At 35.5% G+C, this 27,428-nt stretch overlaps 1 protein-coding gene across 3 annotated transcripts; it reads right to left on the minus strand.

Annotated features, from left to right (window-relative positions):
• Positions 1–305: 305 nt before the first annotated feature.
• Positions 306–26,651, minus strand: LOC109100458 (regulator of microtubule dynamics protein 2-like). Of its 3 annotated transcripts, XM_042769383.1 has the most exons (12): positions 26,573–26,629; positions 25,740–25,791; positions 24,749–25,131; positions 20,613–20,787; positions 20,040–20,142; positions 19,324–19,384; positions 6,576–6,651; positions 5,616–5,693; positions 4,597–4,695; positions 3,094–3,147; positions 863–943; positions 307–784 (listed from the first exon to the last, which is right to left on the minus strand). In XM_042769383.1, exons 3-12 carry the CDS (start codon positions 25,123–25,125, stop codon positions 737–739), a joined length of 1,152 nt encoding a protein of 383 aa, XP_042625317.1. In that variant the 5' UTR covers positions 25,126–25,131; positions 25,740–25,791; positions 26,573–26,629; the 3' UTR covers positions 307–736. The 3 variants fall into 3 exon arrangements, with proteins under 3 accessions (XP_042625319.1, XP_042625317.1, XP_042625318.1); XM_042769385.1 differs by lacking the exon at positions 5,616–5,693 and having other exon boundaries at positions 306–784; positions 26,573–26,630; XM_042769384.1 differs by lacking the exon at positions 25,740–25,791 and having other exon boundaries at positions 26,573–26,651.
• Between the last annotated feature and the right edge of the window lie 777 nt (positions 26,652–27,428).

Raw genomic sequence — 27,428 nt, forward strand, 5'->3', positions numbered from 1 at the left:
AGAAATTGCTCACCCAAAAATGAAAATGTGCTGAAAATGTACTCACCCTCAGGCCATCCCAGATGTAGATGATTTTTTAAATGTATTTATTTATTTATTTGATCAGATTTGGGGAAATTTAGCATTACATCATTTGCTCACCAATTGATTTACTGCAGTGAATGGGTGCAGTCAGAATGAAAGTCCAAACAGCTGATGAAAACTTAACAATAATCCACAAAGTAATCCACACAACTCCAGTCTATCAATTAACATCTTGTGAAGTGAAAAGCTGTGTTTTTTGTAAGAAACAAATCCATCAAGACATATTTAACTTTTGCTTAATTTCTCCAAATCTGTTCCAATGAAAACTCATCTACATCTTGGATGGCCTGAGGGTGAGTACATTTTCAGCAAAGTTTCATTTTTGGGCAAACTATTCCTTAATGAAACTGAAATTCATTCTAAATTAAATCTAACAGCAGCCACTGATGGTCATGGCACCACGTTGTGTATTGCAACTGTTACTGTAAATGTCTAAAATGTTCTGGGGGAAAAAACTGTCAAAAAGAATTAAAAGAAATTATCCTGCAAAACATATAAAGTATTCTGTGCATAAAATAAAAATAAACATAACACTGCTGGTAAATCATATGGCCTGGCCAACATTAGTAGTTCATGTGTTGGTTTGTGGGTAAACATCTACAGTCCGGTTCAAAGAGACAGAACACAAAGACAGACAGCTTTTGTTGGAGACTTAAAGTGATGCGACAAGAGCGTCCAATTCCTTCTGTGCTTCCTCATCCCAAAGAAAAAAGAAAGAATCACAATGACAAGAGACCCAAATTTCAACAAATCAGATTCAACAGAATAAGAAAAACACCTCGTTAGTCTCAATGCTCATTGCAGAGGCAGCGTCACACATCTGTTGGGCTTGACTCTTCTGGCCCAAGTCTTTGTAACACTAACAAGAGAAACATGATATAGGTGCAGTTACAGTAAACCATTACAATGTTCTCAATGTTCCTGTAAGGCTTTACTGGCTCATTTTCAATATCTTGTGAGCTGCCTATGTAGACAGCATAAGTGTGTTGCGTACTTATGTAAGATTATCTAAAGCTCAGGCGGAAAAAAATCCATTGAAGTTGGTGGAAGACATCAGGCAAATGTCAATTATATACTGTACTACTGTTCAAAAGTTTAAAAGAGATCTCTTAATCTCACCAAGGCTATATATTTATTTGCTAAAAATTATCAAGGGATTATTTGAAATATTATTACATTTTAAAATAACTGCTTTCTATTTGAATATATTTTAAATTGTACTTTATCAATGTTGAAAACAGCTGTGCGCTGTTATCTTCCTGGAAACCATGATACATTTTTTACAAGATTCTTTGATGAATAAAAGTTAAAATGTGCCCTTAATGCATCCTTGTTGAATAAAACGATTAATTTCTTTACAAACAAATACATACAATTATTGACGTCAAACTTTTGAATTGCAGTGAGATTAAAAATAATGAGATTAAAATAGTAATAAGCAAACATTAGCTAAGTACGCCTGCAAAAATTACTTTAGACTAATTTGAGCTGAGGCAGCAAAATTTATGATCCCACTTCTGTATGATTTTAATGTGGATTTAACATGTTATTAAAATGTAGCCATTACAAATAGTTTAGGAGATTTCAGTCTTTTTATTAATTTTTTTTGTAAATCACATAACAGTTAATACTTTACCACTTAGCGTTTCTGTAAAATTTGCCTAAAACGCCTAAAAAAAGGCATACCCAAAGTAAACTGCATGCTGTTCCTGAACCATTTGGAGTATATGCATGGTTTTGGTCTCTTTTGAAAGGTAACACTCTTGAGGTTTGTTCCTAAAAAGAACAACCAGTAAGTCTTACTGGTATTGAGTAACAGAACTTTATACGCACTGAAAACTGTAACTCCCTGTATTGTGGAATGAATACTACTACCTTGGCCCGTCTCCAGTTGGTCCAAAATGCATCAGCAAGACTCTTAATGGCCCTGCATAAATTTACCCATATCACTACTGTCTTAGCTTCTCTGCATTGGTTGCCTGTGTGTTTTAGAGTGGAGTTTAAAATCCTTGTTTTTGTCTTTAAGTCTTTAAACAACTTAGCTCCCTCATATTTATCTGAACTGCTTTCCCTACATAACCCCTCTCGAGCTGTTAGATCTAGTAATCTTAGATTGCTCACTGTTCCTAGAGTAAAATTAAAGAAAAAAGGTGAACGTGGCTTCGCTGTTGTAGGCCCTAAACTCTGGAATAGCCTAATAGTTCATGTTAGATCTGCTGCTACTTTACAGGTTTTTAAATCTCTACTCAAAACACATTACTTCTCCATCGCTTACAATGTCCCTTGATGTTCCATCTCTGTACTCGATTTTTGATTTTTATTTCTTATATTTTGTTATATATTTTAAATGTGGATATAATTTTGGTTTTTAGCTGTGATTTTATTTATTTGCTTTTTTTTTTTTTTTGATGCTCTATTTACTCTTTTTTTATTTTGATGCTGTAATGCACATTGGTCAGCTGAAACTGTTCTAAATAAATAAATAAAAATAAAAAAAACTAAAAACTAAAAACACAAAAAAGCAAATTACAGAGTTGTTCTATGTCTCAAATTTTACCCTCAAAAATATTCATAATATAACGGCCACGCCAAGGACAGAGTTGTTCTATGTCTCAAATTTTACCCTCAAAAATATTCATAATATAACGGATGAAACATTTCATATTATTATATATGTTAAAATCATGTATAACGGATGAAACATTTCATATTATTATCAATGTTGACATGCTGTTTAATATTTGTTTGTGAAAGCCATGATACTTTTTTCAGGATTATTTGATGATTTTTTTTTTTTTTTTTTAATTGCATATATTTGCTTTTTTTTCATATTGGTTAATACTTAATATATGCTGCTTTGGAAGGTAGCTGTCTATGTAGGTTGTAGTCAGCAAGGCAGCTCACTTGGTTTTGAACAGAGCCAGCTAAATACCCAATGTCATTATTTTTTATAATCAATATTAAGTTCCTTAATAAAATAGTCAAGACCTCAAGCAAAAGAGTCATTACCTTGGCTAAAAACACATAGTTGAATTTTGAATACTTAGGACTGATCTCTTCTGCCTGTAGAATTAAACAAAAGACAAAGTTAGCAAATGCAATCTGTCATCCACAGTCAGACTGAAATTATTTATTGACTACAGACTATTGATATATAAACACAGACTGTTTATGTAACAGATTTTTTGCACTTCAGGTGTAGTTAATTAAATGAGATCATGAAAAACACATCTCTCTTGAATGAAGGACTGCACTGTTGGCAGGCAAACGTCAAGGGTACATTCTCCAACAATCTGCGTGTTAAATGAGATATTAAACAATTACCATTGCAGGCTGTACACCTCCACTCTGTAATCAGAGCAATGAATAACCCTGTTGACATTTACAAGACTTACACAAGCACACGAAATATAAACGCTGCAGTAGACATATATATATGGGCTTATGTTTTCAACAAAGAAAAAACTACATCTTTCCTACACCTTTTGATAAATGGAGTTTGAATGATATTAACTTTATTTTTCAGCTATTTATGGTTACTAGATGTGGATTTTATAGTGAAAATCTATATTAACTGTTCACACACGTCTAATAATGAACATTTAATATTAACAGGTGTAGCTGAAACCCATTACACTGAAGGGGGTTTCCACATACTTTTGGCCATGTAGCATATAAAGCTGTATTCTGTATGAAGGTGTAGATGAAGAGACAACATGTTACTTGGTCATAGGCTGTTGGCATATTTGCCTGGTGTCCATTTTTTGCCCAAAATGAGACTATTAATGATTTATGATGAAGAACAACTTTCATCATAAAAAGTTTCTCTCCTTTAATCAGACATGCTGTTGTATAACTCTATAGAATGTTGTGTTGTCTTGGCAGGGTGCAACAAGTCTAAGCACAGACTCTTTAAATAAGTAGTAATGGGTGAGATACAAAGGACAGGAGAACATCAGAGGAGAGAACTTATGTAAAAACACTGAATGTAGGAACAAAGGTCAAGCTCTTTCATAAATGAACAGGGTTTGATATTTAATCTGGGACCTCTAAGACAAATCTCTCTGCAGCACATACTGTACTAAGAGAATATCTGCACAGCCTACGGCAGGGAAATCTGGACACAGGATTGGTTGATTTCATTGCTGAGGTTGTTGGACTTAAGAAGGCAAGAAGGAGACAAGTAGTAAAAAAAAAATCAGTCTACCTCAAAAAAGACAAAGACAAATATTAACTAAATTTAACAAATTAATCAAATAAAAACAAGGTCAAAATGGCTATAAAACTGATCTCAACCTTAACTACCATATTTCATGTTTATAAAATTAAATTTGGCATTTGGCATTCAGCTAAATTTAAAGAAAACTTCTCAGCACAGTAAAAAACTGTAACTGTCAACCTCCCAAACATTCTTAACATACACTTCATACATTTATTTGACTGTTTGGACTCTAAATAAAGAGGCTCTTTACACAATCAATCACCAGTGTGTCCCAGTGATCAAATGCCCACCTTGAGGAAGTTCTGCAGGGCATCCTGGACTGTGGCACTGGGTGGCTCTCCAAACAGAGTAGCAGCAATTTTCCTCTCAATCCACGTACACTGTGACACCTGCACATAAAATAGATTTATAGAGAATCATGACTAAGAACGTGTGTGTGTGTGTGTGTGTGTGTGTGTGTGTGTGTGTGTGTGTGTGTGTGTGTGTGTGTGTGTGTGTGTGTGTGTGTGTGTGTGTGTGTGTGTGTGTGTGTGTATTGAATTAAAAACAATTTTGCAGCACTCATGTACTCAGGGTTTACACATTTTTGATCAATGAATTTCCAAGACTTTTATTGTATTTTATTTATATATTCAAACAGACTGCACTCACAATAATTATAATGTATGCTATTGTTCAAAAGTTGTTTTTTTTAAGAAATCTGTACTTTTATTTAGCAAGGATACATTGGATGGCAGTAAAGACATTTATAATGTTACAAAATATTTAAAATAATGGCATTCTTTTGAGCTTTTTATTCACCAAAGAATATTAAGAAGTTTTTCAACATTGATAATGTTCATTGAGCAGCAATTCAGCATATTAGAATGATTTCTGAAGGATCATGTGACACTGAAAACTGGAGTAATGATGCTGAAAATACAGCTTTTTTTTTATTAATTACATTTTAAAATATATTGAAATGGAAAACAGTTATTTTAAACTGTAATAACATTCTACAATATTTCTGTTTTTACTGTACGTATGAACAAATAAATGCAGCTTTGGTGATCGTAACAGATTAAAAAAAAAATTCAAACCCAGACTTTTTCGAGGGTAGTATATATTCACTATATTCAGTTCCATCAATTAAAATTATTTATTTATTTTTTGTTGTTGAAAAAATTATAGTTTTGGAATAGAGAAAAAAAAAAAAATTCCCTGATTTTACCAGACTTTTTTTGAGCGTGGGAACCCTGATTCCGGCTTTAACTAACACAATGTCATGAATTTCCCCAAACACACTAATACCAAATGCTCTGTTACTCACAGCATAACACCAGCGGCCCAGCAAGTAATATGACAGAGGATCTTCAGGTTTCAACTCAATTGCCTTATCCAGATGATCCTTGAGACAGAGAGAAAGAGAGAGGAAGAGAGTGAGAGGTTACTTTCTATGTGGCAAGACTTGTCTTTTTTGCTGATCTCTACAGCTGAGATACCGCAAATATTTTTGCTGAACTGTCTCGCACGAACATAGAAAAACCCACCACACGCATCTGTCATTCAGCTCCTCTCTCTCTCTCTGCTAGCTCACCTGCCAGGGCTCTGCAGGTGTGTGGTGTTTGGAAATCTAGCTGACAGCTAAGATAAAATGCTACGTGTATCAGAGACTGATCTCCTCTTATGAAATACTTTTCTGCGTGTGGTACCCTCATTCCATTTCCTCTCGTCTCAGATAAGATTATAAACCCTAACTCTCACAGAAGCTGATGCTATGCTCCCATCAACACATGCAACCACTGAAATCAACCAAAACGACCTTATGCTCAGATCACTGTATCATTTACTGCCCTTAAACTCTTCTCTACAGAAAGCACAGCAATAAATGTGTAAATAAGGGTCAGATTTGTAACTGGGAGCATTTGGAAGTAATTAAAAGAGGAAGAAACTGGACGTAACTACTTCCTATGTTGACATGAGCTCAGCTGTAAACAGTCCATCTGAACTGTTCCAATATTTTTAGACAGGATGGACTTAATATAAACAGAAAAAAATATGCTTTTGATATATATATATATATATATAGAAATAGAAAAATAATATATATATATATATAAAAAAATATATATATATATATATATAGAATTATTATTTTTTTTAATTGGATTGAAATATTTTTAAGTGCAATGTTCTACAATGGAGCAATAAAGCTATTTGTCTACACATTTGCCAACCAAGACATAAGAAACATGTGAACATTGTGTAAAGAACAAATATGCACACTCACCTTAAAAAGATAACCATTTTTAATTTTATTCTGAATAGAGTCATACTCTGACAGGAGCCCACAATGTATAGCATACCTGTGCAAAGATATAAAGAAAACAGTAATTAGTAATATATGAACTGAAGCTATGCTAAATTCCATTAATTAGGGGTTTATATCATTTGTGTAGACTGCAGTTAAAAAAACAAAACAAACATAGTGGGTGAAAACCGAACATGAAGTATAGGGACCATCAAACACCAAGGAGGATTGTGTCCAAACACCACGGAACTACTGCTGCAAAGTGACATCCAACATCAGTCTTCACCTTGAAGGGCTTGTTTCCACAAAAACCGACCACAGACAGCATCACAAAGCCAACAGCCATGAAAAAACTGCAACTGATGCCCTGCCCTGGCCAGACAAATCACCTGACTTGAATATTATAAAACTACTATGGATAGTTTTGGAGAGTAACTGGCTACTGGAGACTATCCAAAAGTTTATGAGTCAATTCTAAGAAGGTTGGAATCTGTATTAAAGAAGTATACTTCTAATTAATAAAAGTATTAACAACTTAATAAAGAAATATTTCAACTTTTTTGTCAACTTGCTTACAATATTTTCACGCTATGATCTATCTAAGCACCATTGGACAAAATTAACATCAGCTCTTCAAACGATCTAATAAGTGCTACAGTTAATTTCTCATTAGAAAATCTGACTCTTATCACTGCACTGACTGAATAAACCACCTTCCAAGCCTCTGTAAATTGCTAATTAATGCACACCTGTGCCAAGTTGAACCACCAACATTTAAACTAATGCACTAAACTGCAGAAGAATTATTTTGATTATTAATATTTACACATTTAACTAGGCTATTTAATAAAGATTGATGTCTTTTATCATGTTGCTACTTGAGGCTGTGCAGCTATTTTACTTGAGAAAGAAAGAAAGAAAGAAAGAAAGAAAGAAAGAAAGAAAGAAAGAAAGAAAGAAAGAAAAAGAAAGAAAAGAAAGAGAAAAGAAAGAAAGAAAGAAAGAAAGAAAGAAAGAAAGAAAGAAAGAAAGAAAGAAAGAAAGAAAGAAAGAAAGAAAGAAAGAAACAGACAAGGCTTTTATACTTGTCACGTTTGCCATTGTACTATTCTATGAAACGACAGGGGGCGACGAGGAGTAATTGTCCTCTAAACCTTCGTGAATCACCGGTGAGAAGTCGTCATTTGCCGGTACAAGTCTTGTGATGAATGAGTTGATGAATTAAGAATTTCTTTATGTACAAACTTAAAACAATCTTAAACGATTGGCTTTATTTCGCATCAAACACAAGACAACTTTAAGCAAATAGTGTATAATTAGTAGCAAAATGAATTCTAATTCTATTTTTATACAATAAAAATAAAACGTACTTCAAATAAAAAGTCTGGGCCAAACGATGCAAAAAAAATAAATAAATAAAATGAAATAAATACTAAGCATTGTTTTCTGACAAAAAGCACTTGATGGAGTTTGAACTTCACATTAAACTGCTTCTGTTTCACACAAACACCATCACAGACGTGGATGCTCTGCTAGAAAAAACAAAAACTAGCGCACCCACGGATGCGGAGCTGTGTGGAAAGTTACAAAAAATGCCGTGCACACCGCCATGCGAAATGAGTTCACACGCACTCAAAGCGAACTTCCGGCAACACTGCGATGATGCCATATTTTCAGCACGCACACAAGCAAACTTGCGGACACGTAGAGTATAAATCAGCCTTTACTGTACTCAGTCACACTGGTGTGTGTGTGTGTGTAGGAGTTGTGCTGTGGGAATAAAGCTCTTTTACTGGCTAGGAAAATTAAATGCATGCAGGAAAGAGATTCAAGTAACAAAAAGCGGCACATCCATGGACCACCCACAGTCTGTTCACTGACCAGCTGAACTTCTCAATCTAGCAAGATCTAATCTGATTGGCTGACTTTGTGCAACTTTGGAGAGTAAGGACAGAGTTTTTAGAAATCTGGAAACCAAACTGCATTTATAAGGCTAAACCAATAGTGCTGCAGGGATGACATATCTTTGGAAGCCAAAACCCAGAAAAGAGTTGAATTTAGCACTTCCAGTTCCATCATCCTGAAATAAATAAAGACTGAAAGAGTTGTTGGAGGTTTTTTGGTGGTGGTGTTGGAGTCATGTGACCCTGCGTAGTTCATTTATAGACTGCCTTTAGCTTTTTACTTCTAGCAGTTGTATTTAGGCCAAATCCATTTTAATTTGTGAACAGTATCATAATGAAGAAAAAGTATAAGAATCATAAACTTTTGATGGTTGCTTAATTTCTGCAATAATCCAAAAGCCAACGGAAAAATCTTATTGGATTTTTTGACAATTAAACTATATTTGCACAAATTGAATAGCATACTCTGCTTTGTTTTCTAAGTTGTGTGAATGAAAACGATGTCATCCAAATAAGAACTATAGACTATTATAGAAATTCTGCCCAGTTTCCGCTAAATGGCATGTAAAATGTAATAAATTCACTTTATGTGTTGCTCAAACTGTCTGTTCCTGTCAAGGTGAACAGAAAAATCTTAAATGTGGACTAAGACTTTATGCTGTTTGTCAGAAGTCTGACTATGAACTGAATAACAGCAGTTTTTGTTTTTCATATAGAGGATGACTATGAATGAACATTACATCACCATGCTGAGAAGCTGGTTCTTTAAGCTTGGCACTGCTGCAGGACAGATGGTGTAGAAACATATTTCACCTACTTTCTCCTAAAGCAAACAAACACTTGGGCAAGTTTTGGCAATTTCTCTTTCTGGCTACTGTGACTCAATTAGGGGTGTAACGATTCATCGATATGGATCGATACATTGATACGATGTCTGACAACACGATGCATCAATGCCACACGTAATATATCGATATCTGTAGTATAAATAGGCACCTTATTTGGCACTGTCCACATTTTCAATTTCACATTCATGGATAATTAAATACAGACAAAATTAAATCAAAATGCGCATTTTGACGAATATCCTAGTAAACACAGTCGTTATGCATATGTCTTAACGTAAACAGTTCAGAAAGAAAAGGCATGTGTATATTAAATCCGTGCTTCGTTCTTAAAGTGAAATCAAACTAATAACAAATCTAATGCTGTCAAAGAAAAATACAAGTGCTCCCTGCTCCTGACTAAATAACTGTTATAACATCAGAAATGATTCATCTATATTTAATTTATAGAGTGAAGACTGTGCAGTTATTTTACATTTGATTAGCCTATTACATTTCTGTAGCGTACCTGAAAATTTATTTTTGACTGAGCTGAAAAACCTGAAAAGCACTGTTTATTGAACTTGTGTCTTTGCTGTATTGTAGTTATTTTCTGCTATTGCTTGTAATTTGGTTATCTGTAGAAAAGATTTTTAGCACTGAGCCTATAGTAGCAGCCAGAATTGTTTTTCCAATTGTTTATTTTCTTTATTATTTAAAAAAATGTGTAGGCCTATTTTTTTGTGAATGTCCCAACTAAGGTACAGACTGTAAAATTTTCAGATAAATGTTCTTGTTATATATTTTGGTTGCATTTGTGAGTTAATAAAAATGTAGATGGTTGTTTAAAATAGATATAAAATATCAAAATATCGATATTTCGATCGATACACTCCTGTATCGAATCGAATCGTAATCGTATCGTAGAATTTTTTGAAGTATCGGAAAATATCGTATCGCTGGGTATGAGAATCGATATCATATCGTATCGTGACGAACCATCCGATTTACACCCCTAGACTCAATGGTGCAGAGAAGGACAATTGCATTGAACGCTTTACACCAAAAATAGGATGACCAACCAAAACAGAAGATCACAAAGTTTGTGATGAGATCTCTGGGGGGCAAAGATGACAAATGCCTTAAAATCAACAGCTCTGTTCCAAAACTAAGTGTGCTGTCTGCATAGACAGCACTTTGAAGTAATCATAGGCATGCTCTTGACACGATGGCTGCTCCAAAATCTAGGCAGCAACATTATATCTTCTTTGCAAGGATTACAAAGATTTTGTGCAATTCTGACAAATTTATTATTAGCTTTGCAACATGCCGATATCAAAGTCTGAAATTATTTGATTGCAATTTGTTGCTGCCTGTGCATAGCATTCCAAACCTGTCACTTACACGGGTCAATTTCAGTCATGCTGCCTGTGTAGACAATAGACACTGGTTTTTGAACAGAGCTAACAAAGTGAAAACAGCCAAAACTAATAGTTCAGTTCAAAATTAACTTCAGTGAATGGACAAAGTCGGAGACCACCAAAAATAGCTCTTAGTGTGTCTAAACCTCGATGAACTGCAAATAGGTTTGAACTGAAGCAACATGAATACATACCAGAAGTGATTACTAATAACAACTGCTGGCAGAGACAGTACAGGTGGGGAGAAGGTTGCTCAATGTTCCCGGGGATAATTCCTTCCCCCTTCCTTTCACAGATTGGTTTGTGAAGCATTTTTATTCATTGCTGTCATGTTTTGGCAATGCCTGGAGGCCTGAACATTGAACCACAGCAAAGTGATGAAAGCCAGTGGCAGAAGTTCTGCAAGCTGAATGAGCACGTCACACACCTGACATCTCCTCACTCCAGGAATCTGGGGTTTCCCTCCATAGGGGCATTATGGGTAAACATCCCCAATGATAAAAAAAGTTTACCATATGTGGATACTTTATGAACAAGAATGTGCAAATACCTGTTTCAAAGCAATACTGGTGGAAATATACTAGCAACAGATATGCTTGTAAAGCAGCAGTGTATTGAAATTAATTTCATTTATTTATTCTTCACCAGAATGTCCTGCAACAAAATCAGTTAAATGTATTTTTTTTACACTTTGAGTAAATGAAAATTTCCTTTTACATGCTACTTACTTATACATGTAATTAGCATAATTTAAATCAACTCATTAATTACGATTAATTTTCTCAACTGTCAACTGTATTTAATACTCAGAATTATGCTGAGGAATACTGATAACAATATGATGTAATTGATATGATTGTAATGTACTACAATATGTACACCACCAATAAAAAATTTTGGGTCAGTAAAATTTCTGTTTTTAAAAGAAATGTATATTTTTATTTAGCAAGGATACATTAAACTGATCAAAAATAACAGTGAAGATGTTAAGGATTAAAAAAAAAAAATCAAGTAATTGCTGTGCCTTCTATTCATCAAAGTTTCCTGAAAAAAAGTATCATGATTTCCACCCAAAATGTGGAAATTGTGGAACAACTGTTTTCTGCATTGATAATTATAAGAAATGTTTCTTGAGCAGCAAATCAGCATATTATAATTATTTCTTAAAGATCATGGGGCACTGTAGACTGGAGTAATTGATCACTCTGTTGTTTAAACTGCTAAAATATAACTTAATTCTCATCATATGTCTGATATTATCTATCAAACTAATTTGACACTGCTTTTTAATCTAAACCACTGGCACGGCGCATTAGCACATTCTGTTAGCTTGTCACTTGTGTTTCCTACCATTTATTTTATCTCTTGCTCTGTTTCTTTTCTCTCTCTTGCTCCATTTTTCATGAGTTCATCGAACAACTGTGGTAAGTCAGAATCTTTCAACAATCACAGTGAGTAATGGCTTCTGTGAGGCGGCATAGTCGTGGGACAAAACACAGCTCTTCCATTTCCATCAAAACATTAAACAGGTTCTCCCCACTCAGCGATGCACCCACTGAGAAACCTGAGGAAAGTGCCCTAGTTACTGGTGATTCTATTGTACAGAACATGAAAATAGAAACACTAGCCACCATAGTCCAATGTTTACCAGGAGCCAGAGTTCCTGACATCTTGGCAAATTTAAAAGTTCAATTAGATTGTAATTCACTTTGGCACTAATGATGTTCGAATTCGCCAGTTGGAGATCACTAAAAATAACATTTAAGAGGTGTGTAAACTTGCAAGTACGATGCCAGACAGTGTCATATGTTCTGGTCCCCTCCCTGCTAACCGTGGTGACGAGATACCTAGCAGACTGTCATCACTCAATGGCTTGATGTCCAAGTGGTGCCCGCAGAATAAAAAAAGAATAGCATAGGTTTCATAGACAATTGGACAAGTTTCTGGGACAGACCTGACCTGTTGAAAAGAGATGGTCTTCATCCCTCCAGGGGTGGTGCTGCTCTTCTCTCTAGAAATGTAGCACATATATGGTACTTGACTAACTGGGGCCCAGGTCAGGTAACAGATAGACTGGCTATTCTCTGTTATAGGACAGGAAGAATTGTATAAACTTGTTAAATCATCTAATCCAACAATATGTATATTAGACCCTATACCATCTAAGCTACTAGACCACTCCATACCATCTAAGTTATAGATCCTCTTCTGGATATTATTGATTCGTCATTGTCACTAGGATATGTCCCAAAAACCTTCAAACCGGCTGTTATTAAGCTACACAACTTGATCGTGGAGAATTAGTTAATTAAAGACCGAACACAAATTTCTCTTTTCTGTCAAAAATACTAGAAAAGGCAAAACTATGTTCTTTCTTAGAGAAAAATTGTATCTCTGAGGATTTCCATTCAGGATTTAGACCATATCATAGCACTGAGACTGCTCTCATCAGAGTTACAAATGACCTGCTCTTATCATCTGATTGTGGTTGTAATTCTCTATTAGTGCTAGTGGACCTTAGCACTGCATTTGACACTATCGACCACAAAATACTTTTCAATAGACTAGAAAATTATGTTGGCTTTAGTGGAATTGCATTGGCATGGTTCAAATTATACTTATCTAACTGTTATTAATTTGTAGAAGTGAATGAAGAGATATCATATCGTTCATAAGTGCTGTATGGAGAACCACAAGGCTCAGTTCTAGGACCATTGCTTTTCATGCTTTACAACATGTTACCCTTGGAAGATAAAATCATCAGAAAACATTGTGTTAGCTTGTACTGTTATGCTGATGACATTCAGCTCCTTTGCGGCCCGAAGAAACATAACAATTCACAAAACTAACGGAATGCATAGCTGATATGAAAAACTGAATGACTAGCTATTTCTTACTGCTAAATTCTGAAAAAAAAATAAGTGTTAATTATCGGACCAAAAACCTCTGCATATAGTAATCTAGAACACTGTCTAACACTTGATGACTGTGCTGTCAATTCTTCACCATAATTTAGGAACCTATTTGTGCTATTTGACAGCAATCTTTCTTTTGAAAACCATACTTCTACCACTTGTAAAATCACATTTTTCCATCTTAAAAATTTATCTAAATTACAACCTATGCTCTCAATGTCAAATGCAGAAAAGGTATTTCATGCGTTCATGACCTTAAGGTTAGATCATTGTAATGCTTTATTGGGTGGCTGCTCTACACACTAAACAAACTCCAGCTGGTCCAAAATGCAGAAGCTAGAGTTCTTACTAGAACCAGGAAGTATGACCATATTAGCTGGCTCCCTATTAAACATCCCATACATTTTAAAATCTTGCTAATTACTCATAAAGACCTGAATGGTTTAGCTCCACAGTACTTGAGAGCAGAGACCATGTCTACTAGACGAGCCCTATAGACAGATCCCCTGTGAAGACATCGTTGGTCATTGGCACGAGAACCAGACAAGTCCTCTCCTCAATCAGACTTGCATTGCAGCCTGGAATTAAACCACACCATGCTGGTTTTATCATACCAGAGGAGAACTGGCCCCCAACTGAGCCTGGTTTCTCCTAAGGTTTTTTCTCCATTTCTGTCACTGATGGAGTTTTGGTTCCTTGCCACTGTTGCCTTTGGCTTGCTAAGTTGTGCATTTTCAAACATATTCTTTCTAGCATTTATTTGAATATTAACTTGTGACTAGTCTTTCATGTTTTCATATTTCCTGTGGGAAATGCAAATCTAGATGTATAATTAAAAAGACAACTTGAAGCAGATGATGTCGAGTTCAGTGGAGTTCATCGGCCATGAAACCCAAAAGTGTTAAAGAAAACAAGCAGATGTTTGTTACTCTATTAGTGTAATTCTTTATGCTCAGAACAGGTCAGAGAGGTTTTGTGAGCTCCAGGCAGTTTCCAGTGTTCTGGAGTGAAACTTCTGTAAAGTTTATTCGATCTTGAAATGTATGTGTGGGAGAAAGAGGAAGTGAGAGAGAGAGAAACAGAGAGCAAAAACAGAATGAAAATGATACCAGGAGAAGGAGAGAAGGGACTGTACAAGAAAAAGTGTGGTTTGGCCAAGGGTTGTTTCTGGCAGGTGCTTAGAGTCCTTTCAGTGAGCTGAACTATTATATAGACTCATACACACTCATGCATACGCAAACCACACAGAAACAAAAATAAATCAGTCGAACACTAAGACTTGTGGCTGCCAGAGGATTATGTAAGCTTAATCAGTATTTTCCTCATGGGCAGAGAAAACCCCTGAGCAACTGGCCACAAACAAAGAGGTGTAAGTGTCAAACTGATCGACAGAAAGAACAGATTCCTTTCACCTCTCGGCTCAGAACAGAAAGTTCTCTCTTATCACCTTGAGCTGGGTATTCAATAAAGTCTCAATGACAAGAGATGCCATTGCCATTGAAGGTCAAACTGCCACTCTGTTTGCAAGTAAAACCAGCTATGATGCAAAATAGAAGAATAAATGACCAGCTTTAACCATGAGACAATGACAAAAACCTTCAGCTCAGGAAATCTGACAAAATAAACGTCAAACCCCAACAACTGAACAAATTACATGCCAAAAGAAGAGCTGAAGATGGACATTGTATCAAGACTTTCTAATTCAAGTTTATTCAGAAATGATTGACCAAACTGCATTTACTGAAAATGATCATGCTAAAGTGTTGTGTGATTACAAGGGCGTTGCTATGCAGTTGCTATGCAGTTGCTAAGTCTCTATGAGAATGCAAATGAAGCAGTTTGTTGAGGAGAATTGTACTATTACTGTTCTAAGAGATAATTTTTATTATTTTCAACTAATGCAGGATAAAAAAATGAAAACATCCAAAGGTTTACTTTGAAGAAGAATCGAAACTGACATTAACAATATGTGTAATATTTGTACAATAAACTTAAAATGTACTAAAATGTAAAATGAATTACAATGTACCCCAATCAGAAACCCTGGATGAACAAAGAAATCCGGCTCCTGTTGAAGGCACGTGATGCTGCTTTCAAATCTGGCGAAAGTGAAACCTACAACTTATCCAGGTCCAATCTGAAGAGGGGAATTCAATCTGCTAAATACAACTACAAACTGCGCATTGAGGACAGATTTAAAAACAATGACCCTTGGCGCATGTGGACAGGCATCCGTGCCCTCACAGACTATAAACCAGCAAACAGCACATCCCCAACCAGCAATGCAACCTTCCCTGATGAATTTAACAACTTTTATGCTCCCTTTGATTGTGGAAACACAGAACCACTCATCAAAGCTGTGCTCACACCTGACAACCTGCCGCTCACACTTTCCACCAGTGACATGTGCTCCACCTTGCGTAAGGTGAATGCACATAAAGCTGCCGGCCCTGACGGCATCCCTGGCTAAGTGCTTAGGGCCTGTGCAGAACAGCTGGCTGAGGTCTTCACCAACATTTTCAACCTCTCTTTGGCCCAAGCCATTGTTCGCAACTGCTACAAAATAACCACCATTGTACCCATACCAAAACATGCTGGTGCAGTAGGCGTCAATGACTTCCGCCCAGTTGCTCTTACTCCCATTACTGGAAAGTGTTTTGAGAGGCTGGTCCTCTCCCACCTGAAAACATGCTTGCCCCCAACACTGGACCCATGCCAGTTTGCCTACAAATCCAACAGGTCAACTGAGGATACCATCACCTCAGCTCTCCACTCTGCCTTGACGCACCTGGACAGAACCAATACATATGTCAGGATGCTATTCACTGATTTCAGTTCCGCCTTCAATACTGTGATCCCATCCAAGCTGATCTCCAAGCTCTGTGATCTTGGCATCAGCCCCTCCCTCTGTAACTGGACCCTGGACTTTCTTACCATCAGACCACAGTCTGTTACGATCAGTAACCACACCTCCTCTGTCCTCACTTTAAACACTGGGGTACCACAGGGCTGTGTGCTGAGCCCAATCCTCTACTCCCTTTTTACCCACGACTGCATACCTGTGCATGGCTCTAACTCCATAATCAAGTTTGCAGATGATGCCACGGTGATAGGCCTGATCAGCAGCAATGATGAGACAGCCTACAGGGACGTGCATCTAGCAATGTGGTGTGCCAACAATAACCTTGCACTCAACACCCAAAAGACCTGATTGTAGACCACAGGCGGACTAAGAAGGACCACACTGCCATCTACATTGATGGGGCTGTAGTGGAGCGTGTGGCGAGCTTCAAGTTTCTTGGTGTCCATCTCTCTGAGGAACTTTCCTGGACCCTCAATACCTCCATACTGATCAAAAAGGCACAACAGCACCTTTACTTCCTTAGGAAACGAAGGGAAGCTCACCTGTCCCCCAACATCCTGCTGAACTTTTACCACTGCACTATTGAAAGCATTCTCACAAATTGCATCACAGTGTGGTATGGCAACTGCACTGTTTCGGACCAGAAAGCCCTCCAGCAGGTAGTGAAAACTGCCCAATACACCACTTGTGTCGGGGTACCCTCCATTTAAGACATTTACTACAAACACTGCCTAAGGAAAGTGAGAAGTATCATCAAAGACTCCTCTCACCCCAATCACAGACTGTTCACTCCTCTCCCATCAGGGAGATCATAACTTGTCATAACTTGCACTATATGTCATAAAGCTTAATGTATATACACACACATTCTATATTTATTTTATATACTCTGTTATTTACACTTCTGGTTAGATGCTAACTGCATTTCATTGGCTCTGTACTTGTACTCTCCACAGTGACAATAAAGTTGAATCTAATCTAATCTAATTAACACTACATATTACAATATTTTATTGACCGACTGCCATCAATACAGTCAAACTAAAGAATTAAACTAAAGGGAGCCAAAACTGACCTGGTCTATGGAAAGCTGTCATGCAATCAACTGTTTTCAACTAAAAGAAAATCAACAGGCAGCTTGCCCTGCTCTTGGATTAGGCAGGATATAACTTCTGATGATATGAAAATTTTAAAAAGTGTTGAGTGATATTTAACATTATGCAATACATGAAGCTGTGAAGCACAATACAAACAAGTCATCATGTGTCTTTCAATGTGAGGAAATGCCTGTTATTCACATTTCAAAACTATATAAACATTATCAGAAGTACAAGCACAAAAGTATCCACATATTTAGTCAGTCAGTCAGTAAATCCTCTAAATTAGCCAAAATAAGCCTCTACCATTAAAGGGCCTGAATATTTTTAAAAGAAGTCTCTTACATGCTCATGACTGATGAGCATGACAAATGAATGAATACAGTATAAATAAATTGATGAATACACTAAAAAGAGTGATTTTTACAATTCAATATTTGTACATTTTCATGTTTTTTAAAATGTTTTACTGTGATACAAATCAGAATTTTTCAGCAGCCAATACTCCAGTCTTCAGTGACATATGATCCTTCATTCTAACATAATTCTATATTATTGTTATTATTATAATTATTATTATATTATGAATAATTATTATCAATGTTGATATGAGTTATGTTGCTTAATATTTATTTATTTAAAATTTAGAACAATTTTGTAACAATGTAAATGTCATTACTACTGCTTTTGATCAATTTAACGCATTGTTGGTGAATAAAATCTTCATACTCAAAAAAAAAAAACTTTGTGACCACGAACATTTGAACAGTAGTGTATATACACTTATAGTGCAACAAAAACACAGAAATAAGTAACACCAATTAAGTAGGTGTGTGTGTGTGTGTGTGTGTGTGTGTGTGTGTGTGTGTGTGTGTGTGTGTTTATATGTTAGCTTGGGGCTGTCTTTGCATGTGTTTACATTCCTGGGGTGTGGTGATGCTATCAAGAGGTTTTGCAAGATGAGTGAGCATATCCAGAGGTGCAGGACATCCACACACACGCACACCCACATATACATTCAGAAATCCACAGAAACACACAGGAGCCCAGGTGCTGCAAACAAGTGTGCAAATGTGTTTCTATACTTATGAAGGCCAGATTTCTGAAAATGCTCTTGAATAATGCAAAAACTCTTGAAACTAATTTGAGCACATTGAATTTGTTGAATAAATGGGCTACACAATATCACAGTATAAGCAAGTATAAGCTATGCTAAAAGGTATCAGTAAGAGGTACGTGAAAGGCTGGGAATTGGATTATATTGTATACAAGTTTAAAGTTTCTCAATCAAATCGTTGGAGAGTTATAAGGATTTATTCATTCTCCAAGTTTTATTAGGTTTGGACAATGTATTTAGATCTAGGGCAAGACTTACTAACAGATTTACTACAACATTATAGAGGTGTCAGTGTTTTTTTTTTTTTTTTGTGCAGTGAGATTACCAACAGAACTTTCCACTCCCATCTGCAATTTCATGGGATTGCAGTCTAACACTAATTTGCCCTGTTTAGTAAACCTGGACCCTAGTAGTCAGTGGTGTTATCACTAACTAAAACTAAAATTAAAACTACTAAAAAATATATTTTTGTTAATTGAAATAAAATAAAATATTAATATGAAATTTAAAAATAAAATGGATATTTTAAAAGATGAAACTGAAATAAGCTGTGTAAAAGTTAAAAAACTTTTTTTAAATAACTCACCACTGATGACCTTCAGCACACAGTGGATTGATGGAAATCACCGTTTCACCAACTTTTTTTCCTAAAATGAAAAACGCAAACAAACTAAAAAAGATGTGACAGACTAGTAGCATCCAATCGGTTTTCACCCCTTAATAAAATGAAAATTAAAACATTTATTTTTCAGCAGATAATCACACACCTGTTCACCGCTGGAATAATAAGACATACTTCCTCTAAAGATTTCAATAGAAGTGATAATTGGTCTGCTTCCGAAGTCTTTGACACTAAAGCCTACATACAAAGAAGTGACTGTAGATAAGCAATTAAAGGCATAATAGTAAAAAAGGAACATAATGAGAATCAAGAGCGCAAACAGATTAAGAGCAAAATACAGGACACAACCTAAAGACAGCAAACACTTCACGATTAGAGGTAGTTGTGATTTCATGTATAAGTCAAGATAGGTTATAAATTCATTAGGGTTGTCAATCATTTTTTTTCTAACTTTAATTAATTAAATTAAATGGCAATTAATTAATTTAATAAATCACACTTAATTTTATGAATCATTATTTGCAGAGAAAAGCCACCAAATGCTGATAATTCTATGACATTTCATGGTCATCAAAACCAAGGATTCAATTTTAACCATTAAGTCAAATTATCCAATTCTGATATACATATCTGCAATGTATAAATACATGTCAACCTGTAATCAGAAAAGCTGTGATTACCATTCTCAGCACAGCTCTTCTTCTCTGCAAGGTCTCGAGCAAAATCATGTGCATCTGCATAGGCTCTGGACAACCGCCAAAGGTACTGGCACTTATGATCAAACTGTAAGCACATACATGAAGCGTGTTAATAAAACATTTTTAATCATAAACCAGAAGCCATCGTAACAACTAAGTTTGGGGTCAGGAAGATTTTTAAATGTTTTTGAAAGTCTCTTATGCACACCAAGGCTGCATTTATTTGATCATAAATATAGTAATTTTGTGAACATATTATTGTAATTTAAAATAACTGATGTTTTTATATATATATATATACACTTTAAAATGTAATTTATATGAATAAATTACATAAAGTTATTTATTAAAGTTTTATTTATTTATTATTATTATTACTATTATTATTTTGATGAATAGAACATTCAAAAGATCAGCATTTATTTAAAATATAAATAATTTGAAAAATTATTTTAATCAATTTAATGCATCCTTGTTGAACAAAGGTATTATTTTCTTTCAAAAACATTAAGAAAATCATACTGACCCCAAGCTTTTGAGCTGTAATTTACATACCTCTGCTTTCCTCTCCAGCAGAGCATTCAGGCCTTGTGATTTCTCTGCTCCGTTAGAGCTGTGCAGTCGGTCTGCTTTCCGCAGCAGAGCAGTGAGTTCATCCACTGGTTCCTGCAGTGGTTTTTGGTCATCGCCACTTTCCTCTTCCTCAGAATCTGTCAGTGCGGTTATATACCTGTAGCACATAGTAGAGAAGACAGTGAGCAAGTATCTGCTGTTGGAATGTCCATTCCTGACAACAAGGATGTAACGTACATGTTAATTAGGTTAAATGTATTTTGGAAAACTTAAGTGACAATTTAAAGGAATAATTAACCCAAAAATTATTCACCATAAGGCTATCCAAGATGTAGATGAGTTTGTTTCTTCATCGGAACAGATTTGAAGAAATTTTGCATTTTATCACTTGCTCATCAATAGATCCTCAGTGAATGGGTGCCGTCAGAATGAGAGCCCAATCCAAAAGACTCCATCACACAGTCCATCAATTAACATCTTGTGAAGCAAAAAGCTGTGTGTTTGTAAGAAACAAATCCATCATCATATTTTTGTCTTATCTGAATCAGGAGAGAAATATGCACAGATTAAGTTTTGCTTAAAGCAAAACCAGTCCAAAACGATTCTAAAAAAAAAAAAAAAATGTTTTTGGTTTTGATGGGAGAGGACAACTGAGGATGGCTTTTTCATGAGAGGAAGTGTCATTGTGTCGTGTGGGTTATGGTGATGTTTTTATCAGCTGTTTGGACTCTCTTTCTGACGGCACCCATTCACTGCAGAGGATCCATTGGTGAGCAAATGAAATTTCTCCAAATGTGTTTCCAATAAGAAACAAACTCATCTACAGCTTGGATGGCCTGAGAGTGAATAACTTTTCAGTAAATTTCATTTTTGGCTGAACTATTCCTTTCATTTAAGACATAAAAATGGACTCAAATACATGCACATTACAGAGACAAAGTGGATTTTGAAGTGCATTACGAAATACTCGATCTAAACAATACTTTCTGGAAGCTCAGGTCAAAAATACCTGCTTAAAATGTGTGGGTTTTTTTTCCTACACAAGAGACAGAAGGTGAAGGAATTCCCTTTGGAGGCCGAGCACAAATTTGGTAATGAATGTACAAACCTATGGGTGTTTTCACAAAGGTCACTGATGCGGTCAGTAATGGATATGCATTCATAAAGTGTTTACATGCAAAATATCCACAGAATCTTTGCACATGTAAAGCAGGCTAATTAATTGTTTATTGGGATTGCCTGTTTCAGACTGACACCTGAAGGCTTTCATGTAAAAACACTGTGAGGGTTGTTTATTTTTCTTACAACAAGGAACGCAATACCTGCCTAACTTTTACAGTCTTAGAAAAACGTCCCTTTTCAATGACTGCAGGCATGCACTAACACTCTCAGCAGCCGAGATGAGTGTAAAAACATTAATTACAGGTTAAGGTACAAATGAAAGACTGGAGAAAAAGCGAAAACATAAAAGGCTTCCATTAAGAGCTGGCACCTAAAGCATTTGCGTCATTCGCGGTTCGTGAGAACATCTGAGACTTCGAGCGATAGTTCTGCAGGGATGTGATGGAGCTGGAACCTCTCAGGGCACTTCAAAGTTACATAAAAGACGGTCGCTCATGACAGTCAAAGGAAATATCCCACAGCCCAGGAATCAAAGAAACCCTTGGTGATAGGAACACCAGGGATTGAGCTTCGTTCTAATCTTTATTCAGTACTCTGCCAGTGTGTTTTTGATTTAAGGGGCTACATTATTAATTGTAATTCTACTTTTAAATTTAAAAACTTTTCCATTTAATTCTAAGTTTAAAATGGAAAACAGTTCTTGTAAATCATAATTATTTTTACACAATAGTTTTGTAGTAGTTGTAGTTTTGGATTGCACACAATATTTACAGTTAGTAAACTTGAGTTTGGACACAAAGTCCTTTCTTTATTCCTCTGGAATGGTACTAACCCCCAAAGCTACAAGTTGGGGTCAGCCAGATTTTATTTTGAAAGAAATTAATACTTTTATTCAGCAAGGATACATCAAATAAATCAAAAGTGACAAGTAAAACTTTCTAATCAATAAAAGAATCTTGAACAAAATGTATCATGGATTCCACAAAAGTATTAAGCAATACAACTGTTTTCAACATTGACAATAATAAGAAATGGTTCTTGAGCAGCAAATCATATTACAATGATTTATGTAGACTGGAGTAATCATGCTGAAAATTATATAATTGTAAAAAGAGCACAGTATTGCTGTTTTTACTGTATTTGATTAAAAAAAAAAAAAAGCATCCTTAATAGACTCATTCCATCCTTACGCATCTGTGATCTGACCTGTCTGCCTCTTATGTAAACAACAACTTTTTTTCTAAATCTACAGCAATCAAACATAATAAGTAGTATCATTTTTAATGTTCAAGTATTAACATTCTTTAGCAACTAAGGCAAGTTGTGATGTGATTGCACTCAAGCAATGTAGGAACGGTGACAGAAATTACAAGTTCCTACATGAGACAGTAAAACTTAGGCTGTGATAACTTAGCAGTCACTCTTTCAGATTAATCAGCCGGTGCTTTAAAGAGAGACAGAAAGGAGGAAACGGTTTTGACAGATGAACGGTCCTTTGAAACCCAAGCGGCTCCGAGACCAAACTACTCACACTCTCATGAATCAACGTCCTGCGCTAGAATGTAGTGTTAAAACACACATCCTACCTGCTCAAAGTAAAACCATGAAAACCGAGAAACACAAAAGCCAGTCATGGTCTAGAAACGCTCCAAAGAGACATACAAAAACAACTTATGAAAACTGAACGCCTCAAGTGTTTCCTTTATTTTTACACTTGGAGTATTTGGAGGCGAAGATTCACAAACCAAGTGGCTTAAAAAAACAAATCATTTTGGACGTGCTGAAGAACATAATGTCTCAAAAATAATAAGAACTTAAGTTTAATGCTATGGAAAACAAAGCAGAATATTTCTGAATGGTTTTGGGAGGAGAGTTCAGTGAGACTGGAATGGACTTGTAAAGTGCTTAGTGCTGAATTTAGTGAACAGTTGTTCAAATGAATGACTGGAGGCAGTAGAGCTCAGACAACACATGATTTGGAACGTTCTCGGCTCTCTCGCTGAATCACACCTCAGCTATGCACACTCTTCTAATCCTTCTAAAGCTCTCAATTATTTTCAATTTGCCCAGAGTATGGATGACAAAAACAAAATACCAAAATAAATAAAAATTTTGTTTCTATAACATTAGTTGAGGGCACAGTCTGAAATCTTGATTTAGTTATTTTCTAGCTATCAGTAAAAATAAAAAAAATAAAAGCATCAAGATAAAAATTATTATTTGAGTTCTAATACTTACATATTGAAAGTAAAGAAAATGAACAGTTCTGGTTATGTTTATTGTTAATTGAAATAAATACATACACATATATATACATATACATACATATACATACATATACATACATGTATATACATATACATATACATATACATATATATATATATATATATATATATATATATATATACATACATACATACATACATACATACATATACATATATATATATCAGTAAACACATACACACACACTTACAGTAAACAATATATATATATATATATATATATATATATATATATATATATATATATATATAAAATTTTAAATTATTTAATTCATAATCTTATTATTTGTATCATATTCATGCTTTAACTTGATTTAACTGATGCATTCTGAAGGATGTGACACTGATTATATTGTAAACTGTAATATTTCAAAGTATTACTGTTTTTACTTTATTTTTGATCAAGTAAATACAGCCTTGGTGAGCATAATAGACTTCTTTAAAAAAAATCCAGAAAGTGGATTTAAAAGTTTCCAAACTGTTAAATCCACTTTCTAAGCTCTCTCCACTTCATTCTGTTTCCAAATAATGTATGTTCCAAATGACTGACAGGCAGAAGGTGTATTAGCTAAACAAAGAATCTAGCTAGCTGACTAAGGCTGTCACATAGATACCACATTAAGTAATATCTGTCAGGAAGAAGCATTTTCTGCCTTTCTATAAATTAAAAAAGAAACACCTGCCAAGTTGGCATCTCAGTAAACTCACCCTCCTTCACTCTCTGCTTCTTCTGAGCTTTGTCCTTCACTTCTAGCTGAGACACCTGCTCTTTTTCTCCTGGTGGGAGTTCGACGAAGATGATCTCTGACATTGTCCTGCAGGTGTGGAAGTGCATCCTTCAAGGCTTTAACCTCCTCTTTGAGCTCAGACACACAGTGGATCAGAGCACCCAGCTGATCCAGCACCTCTGCCTGGCCCGTCCGCAGACCCAGACTGCCTGCTGTGTGATCTGCGTTGCTGCTCAGGTGTAGGACTCTGCCACCACCACCTGCTCCTATTTTGTGGAAGCAGACAATCGCCAAGCTGATCCCAGCAGCCCCTGCCAGAACTCCCAAAGCCAGAGCCCTGCTGTCTGCTTGAGCCATCCTAAACTGCAGAGACAAGAGAGAACACACTGATTAAACACTTTAACATCAAGAACCTTACAGGTTTAGTTAAATCAAAACTTTAGATTAAAAAAATAATAGGATAATAATTATACCGTAATTTAGCATTTGTGCAGTTCAATTAAATTGTCCTGTGCTGCAAAATTCAATTTTAATAGCATAAAGAGAGGAACAAATAATTTAATAATCTCAACATTAATATATCATTATTTTCTTGCAAGCAAAACTATATTCATTTTTAAACTATACTTACTATAAATATTATTTAAAATCAAACATTGATATTATAAAATTATATACATACAGCGGTGGCCAAAACTATTAGAAGTTGCTGCCAAAAAAAATCTCACTGGATTATTACAATTAATTGCAAAATTAATGTTTGGAAATGGAAATTTATATTTCCTACTGACACTCTATATCAAAAGATAGAAATACCATTAAAATCATTTTTTAGCTGGTGAAAATACTAATGTTCTAATCATTTTGGCCACCACTGTGTGTGTGTGTGTGTGTGTGTGTGTGTGTGTGTGTGTGTGTGTGTGTGTGTATAAATTTCTAAATTTCTATAAATATAAACACACACAACATACTTTGATTTGAGTGGATTTTTGAGTGCCAGCATGAAAAACTGCCTATAACTGCCTAAAGAAAAAAAGAAAGAAAAGAAATCTAAGTGTTCATCATCCTACAGGAAGTGGCATCATTTTGGAGGGAAAACAACAGCATAAACATCAGTAATTGGCAATGGATGGATTCTGTGATATTAGCTGATTTATTTCACTCTAAAGCATTCCATCCTGTTTGATACAATTGCAAAAAATAAAAATAAATAAATAAAAATTATGAGATTATTTAAAACTGTCAAAATGAACCAGTTTACACCCTCACGTAAGATTTAATTTTTTTTTTTTTAACTTTTTTTTTTTTTTTATCGATCCTGTTTATCAGGGTGTCTGAGCTTGATCAGAGAATAAGTCGAGTGCCCTTTCACAGAAATATCTTTGTAGATTACAACACTGTCATAAGGTTTTCAGGGCATTGTATAATTTAAATATGCCCATGGAATATGAATGAATATGAATATTAATAGGAAATACATTAATAAAATTGCCCCAGGTAAGTGGCACCTTATTATCACATGATCAGCCAGAAAACCAGCAATGAAAATACATAAATATTCTGGTACAAGCTCTCAAATCACCTTAAAGATGAGTTTCAAAGTTCAGAACATTGTAAACCGCAGCAGTGGTATCAGATATTAATCAGCTGTCAAGGTCTTTACAGAACTATGCGTTCTGCATACATACGCACATGTAGCGGGGGATAAAAACAGTCTTCTAACAGCATCAGAGCAGGCCCCATCACCAAAAACATAAAACAAACGCATAAACCAGCGACATTCCTATAAAATAGCAGATTTTACCTGTTCAAACTCTCCTGAGCGCAGCGGTGCGTCTGCAAAAACAGTCCGTTTCGCTCCAGTGCGTGATTCTAAAGGTTCCGCGCTGGTAACCCAAGCCTACAATACAGCTTCTGTTTAAAGCTTATGCTCAAAAACCCTTTCAAAAACAAAGAATGATGTTTAATACCGAGAAGAAGTTAAGACATTACTATTTAAAATGTGGTGGATGAATTTACTACTGTTAGAAAAAGTACTGTGTTGGTACCATGGTATCAGATGGTGTGTATGTGTGTGTGTGTGTGTCTGTGTGTTTTTGTCTCAGTGAGTGTGTGTATATATATGTGTGTGTGTGTGTGTGTGTGTGTGTGTGTGTGTGTGTGTGTGTGTGTGTGTGTGTGTGTGTGTGTGTGTGTGTGTGTGTTGTGTCTGTCTGTCTGTCTGTCTGTGTGTGTGTGTGTGTGTGTGTGTGTGTGTGTGTGTGTCTGTGTGTGTGTGTGTGTGTGTGTGTGTGTGTGTGTGTGTGTGTGTGTGTGTGTGTGTGTGTGTGTGTGTGTGTGTGTGTATGTATGTATGTATGTATGCCGTGTTGATGCAATCTTCCATTTTTACATCCCAAAACATGGTAACATGTTCTTTAGGTAGTGTCTACTGTATACTCTGTACTTTAAATATTGTCTCTATAAAGAAGCACCACCAATAAGAAACACACTTTATTGTGATGCATATGTAAAATTGCAGATTAAAGCCAGACATTGTTAATGACCTGAGAAAATCTGATGAGGCTAAGATACACAGTTCATTGAAATCACTCATTAACAGAGTCACACTTGCTCTCTACATGTGCACTTGAACACAATCATGTATGCATATAACAAAA

The sequence above is a fragment of the Cyprinus carpio genome, chromosome A13 (genome assembly GCF_018340385.1).
Source record: "Cyprinus carpio isolate SPL01 chromosome A13, ASM1834038v1, whole genome shotgun sequence".
Lineage (NCBI taxonomy): Eukaryota > Metazoa > Chordata > Actinopteri > Cypriniformes > Cyprinidae > Cyprinus > Cyprinus carpio.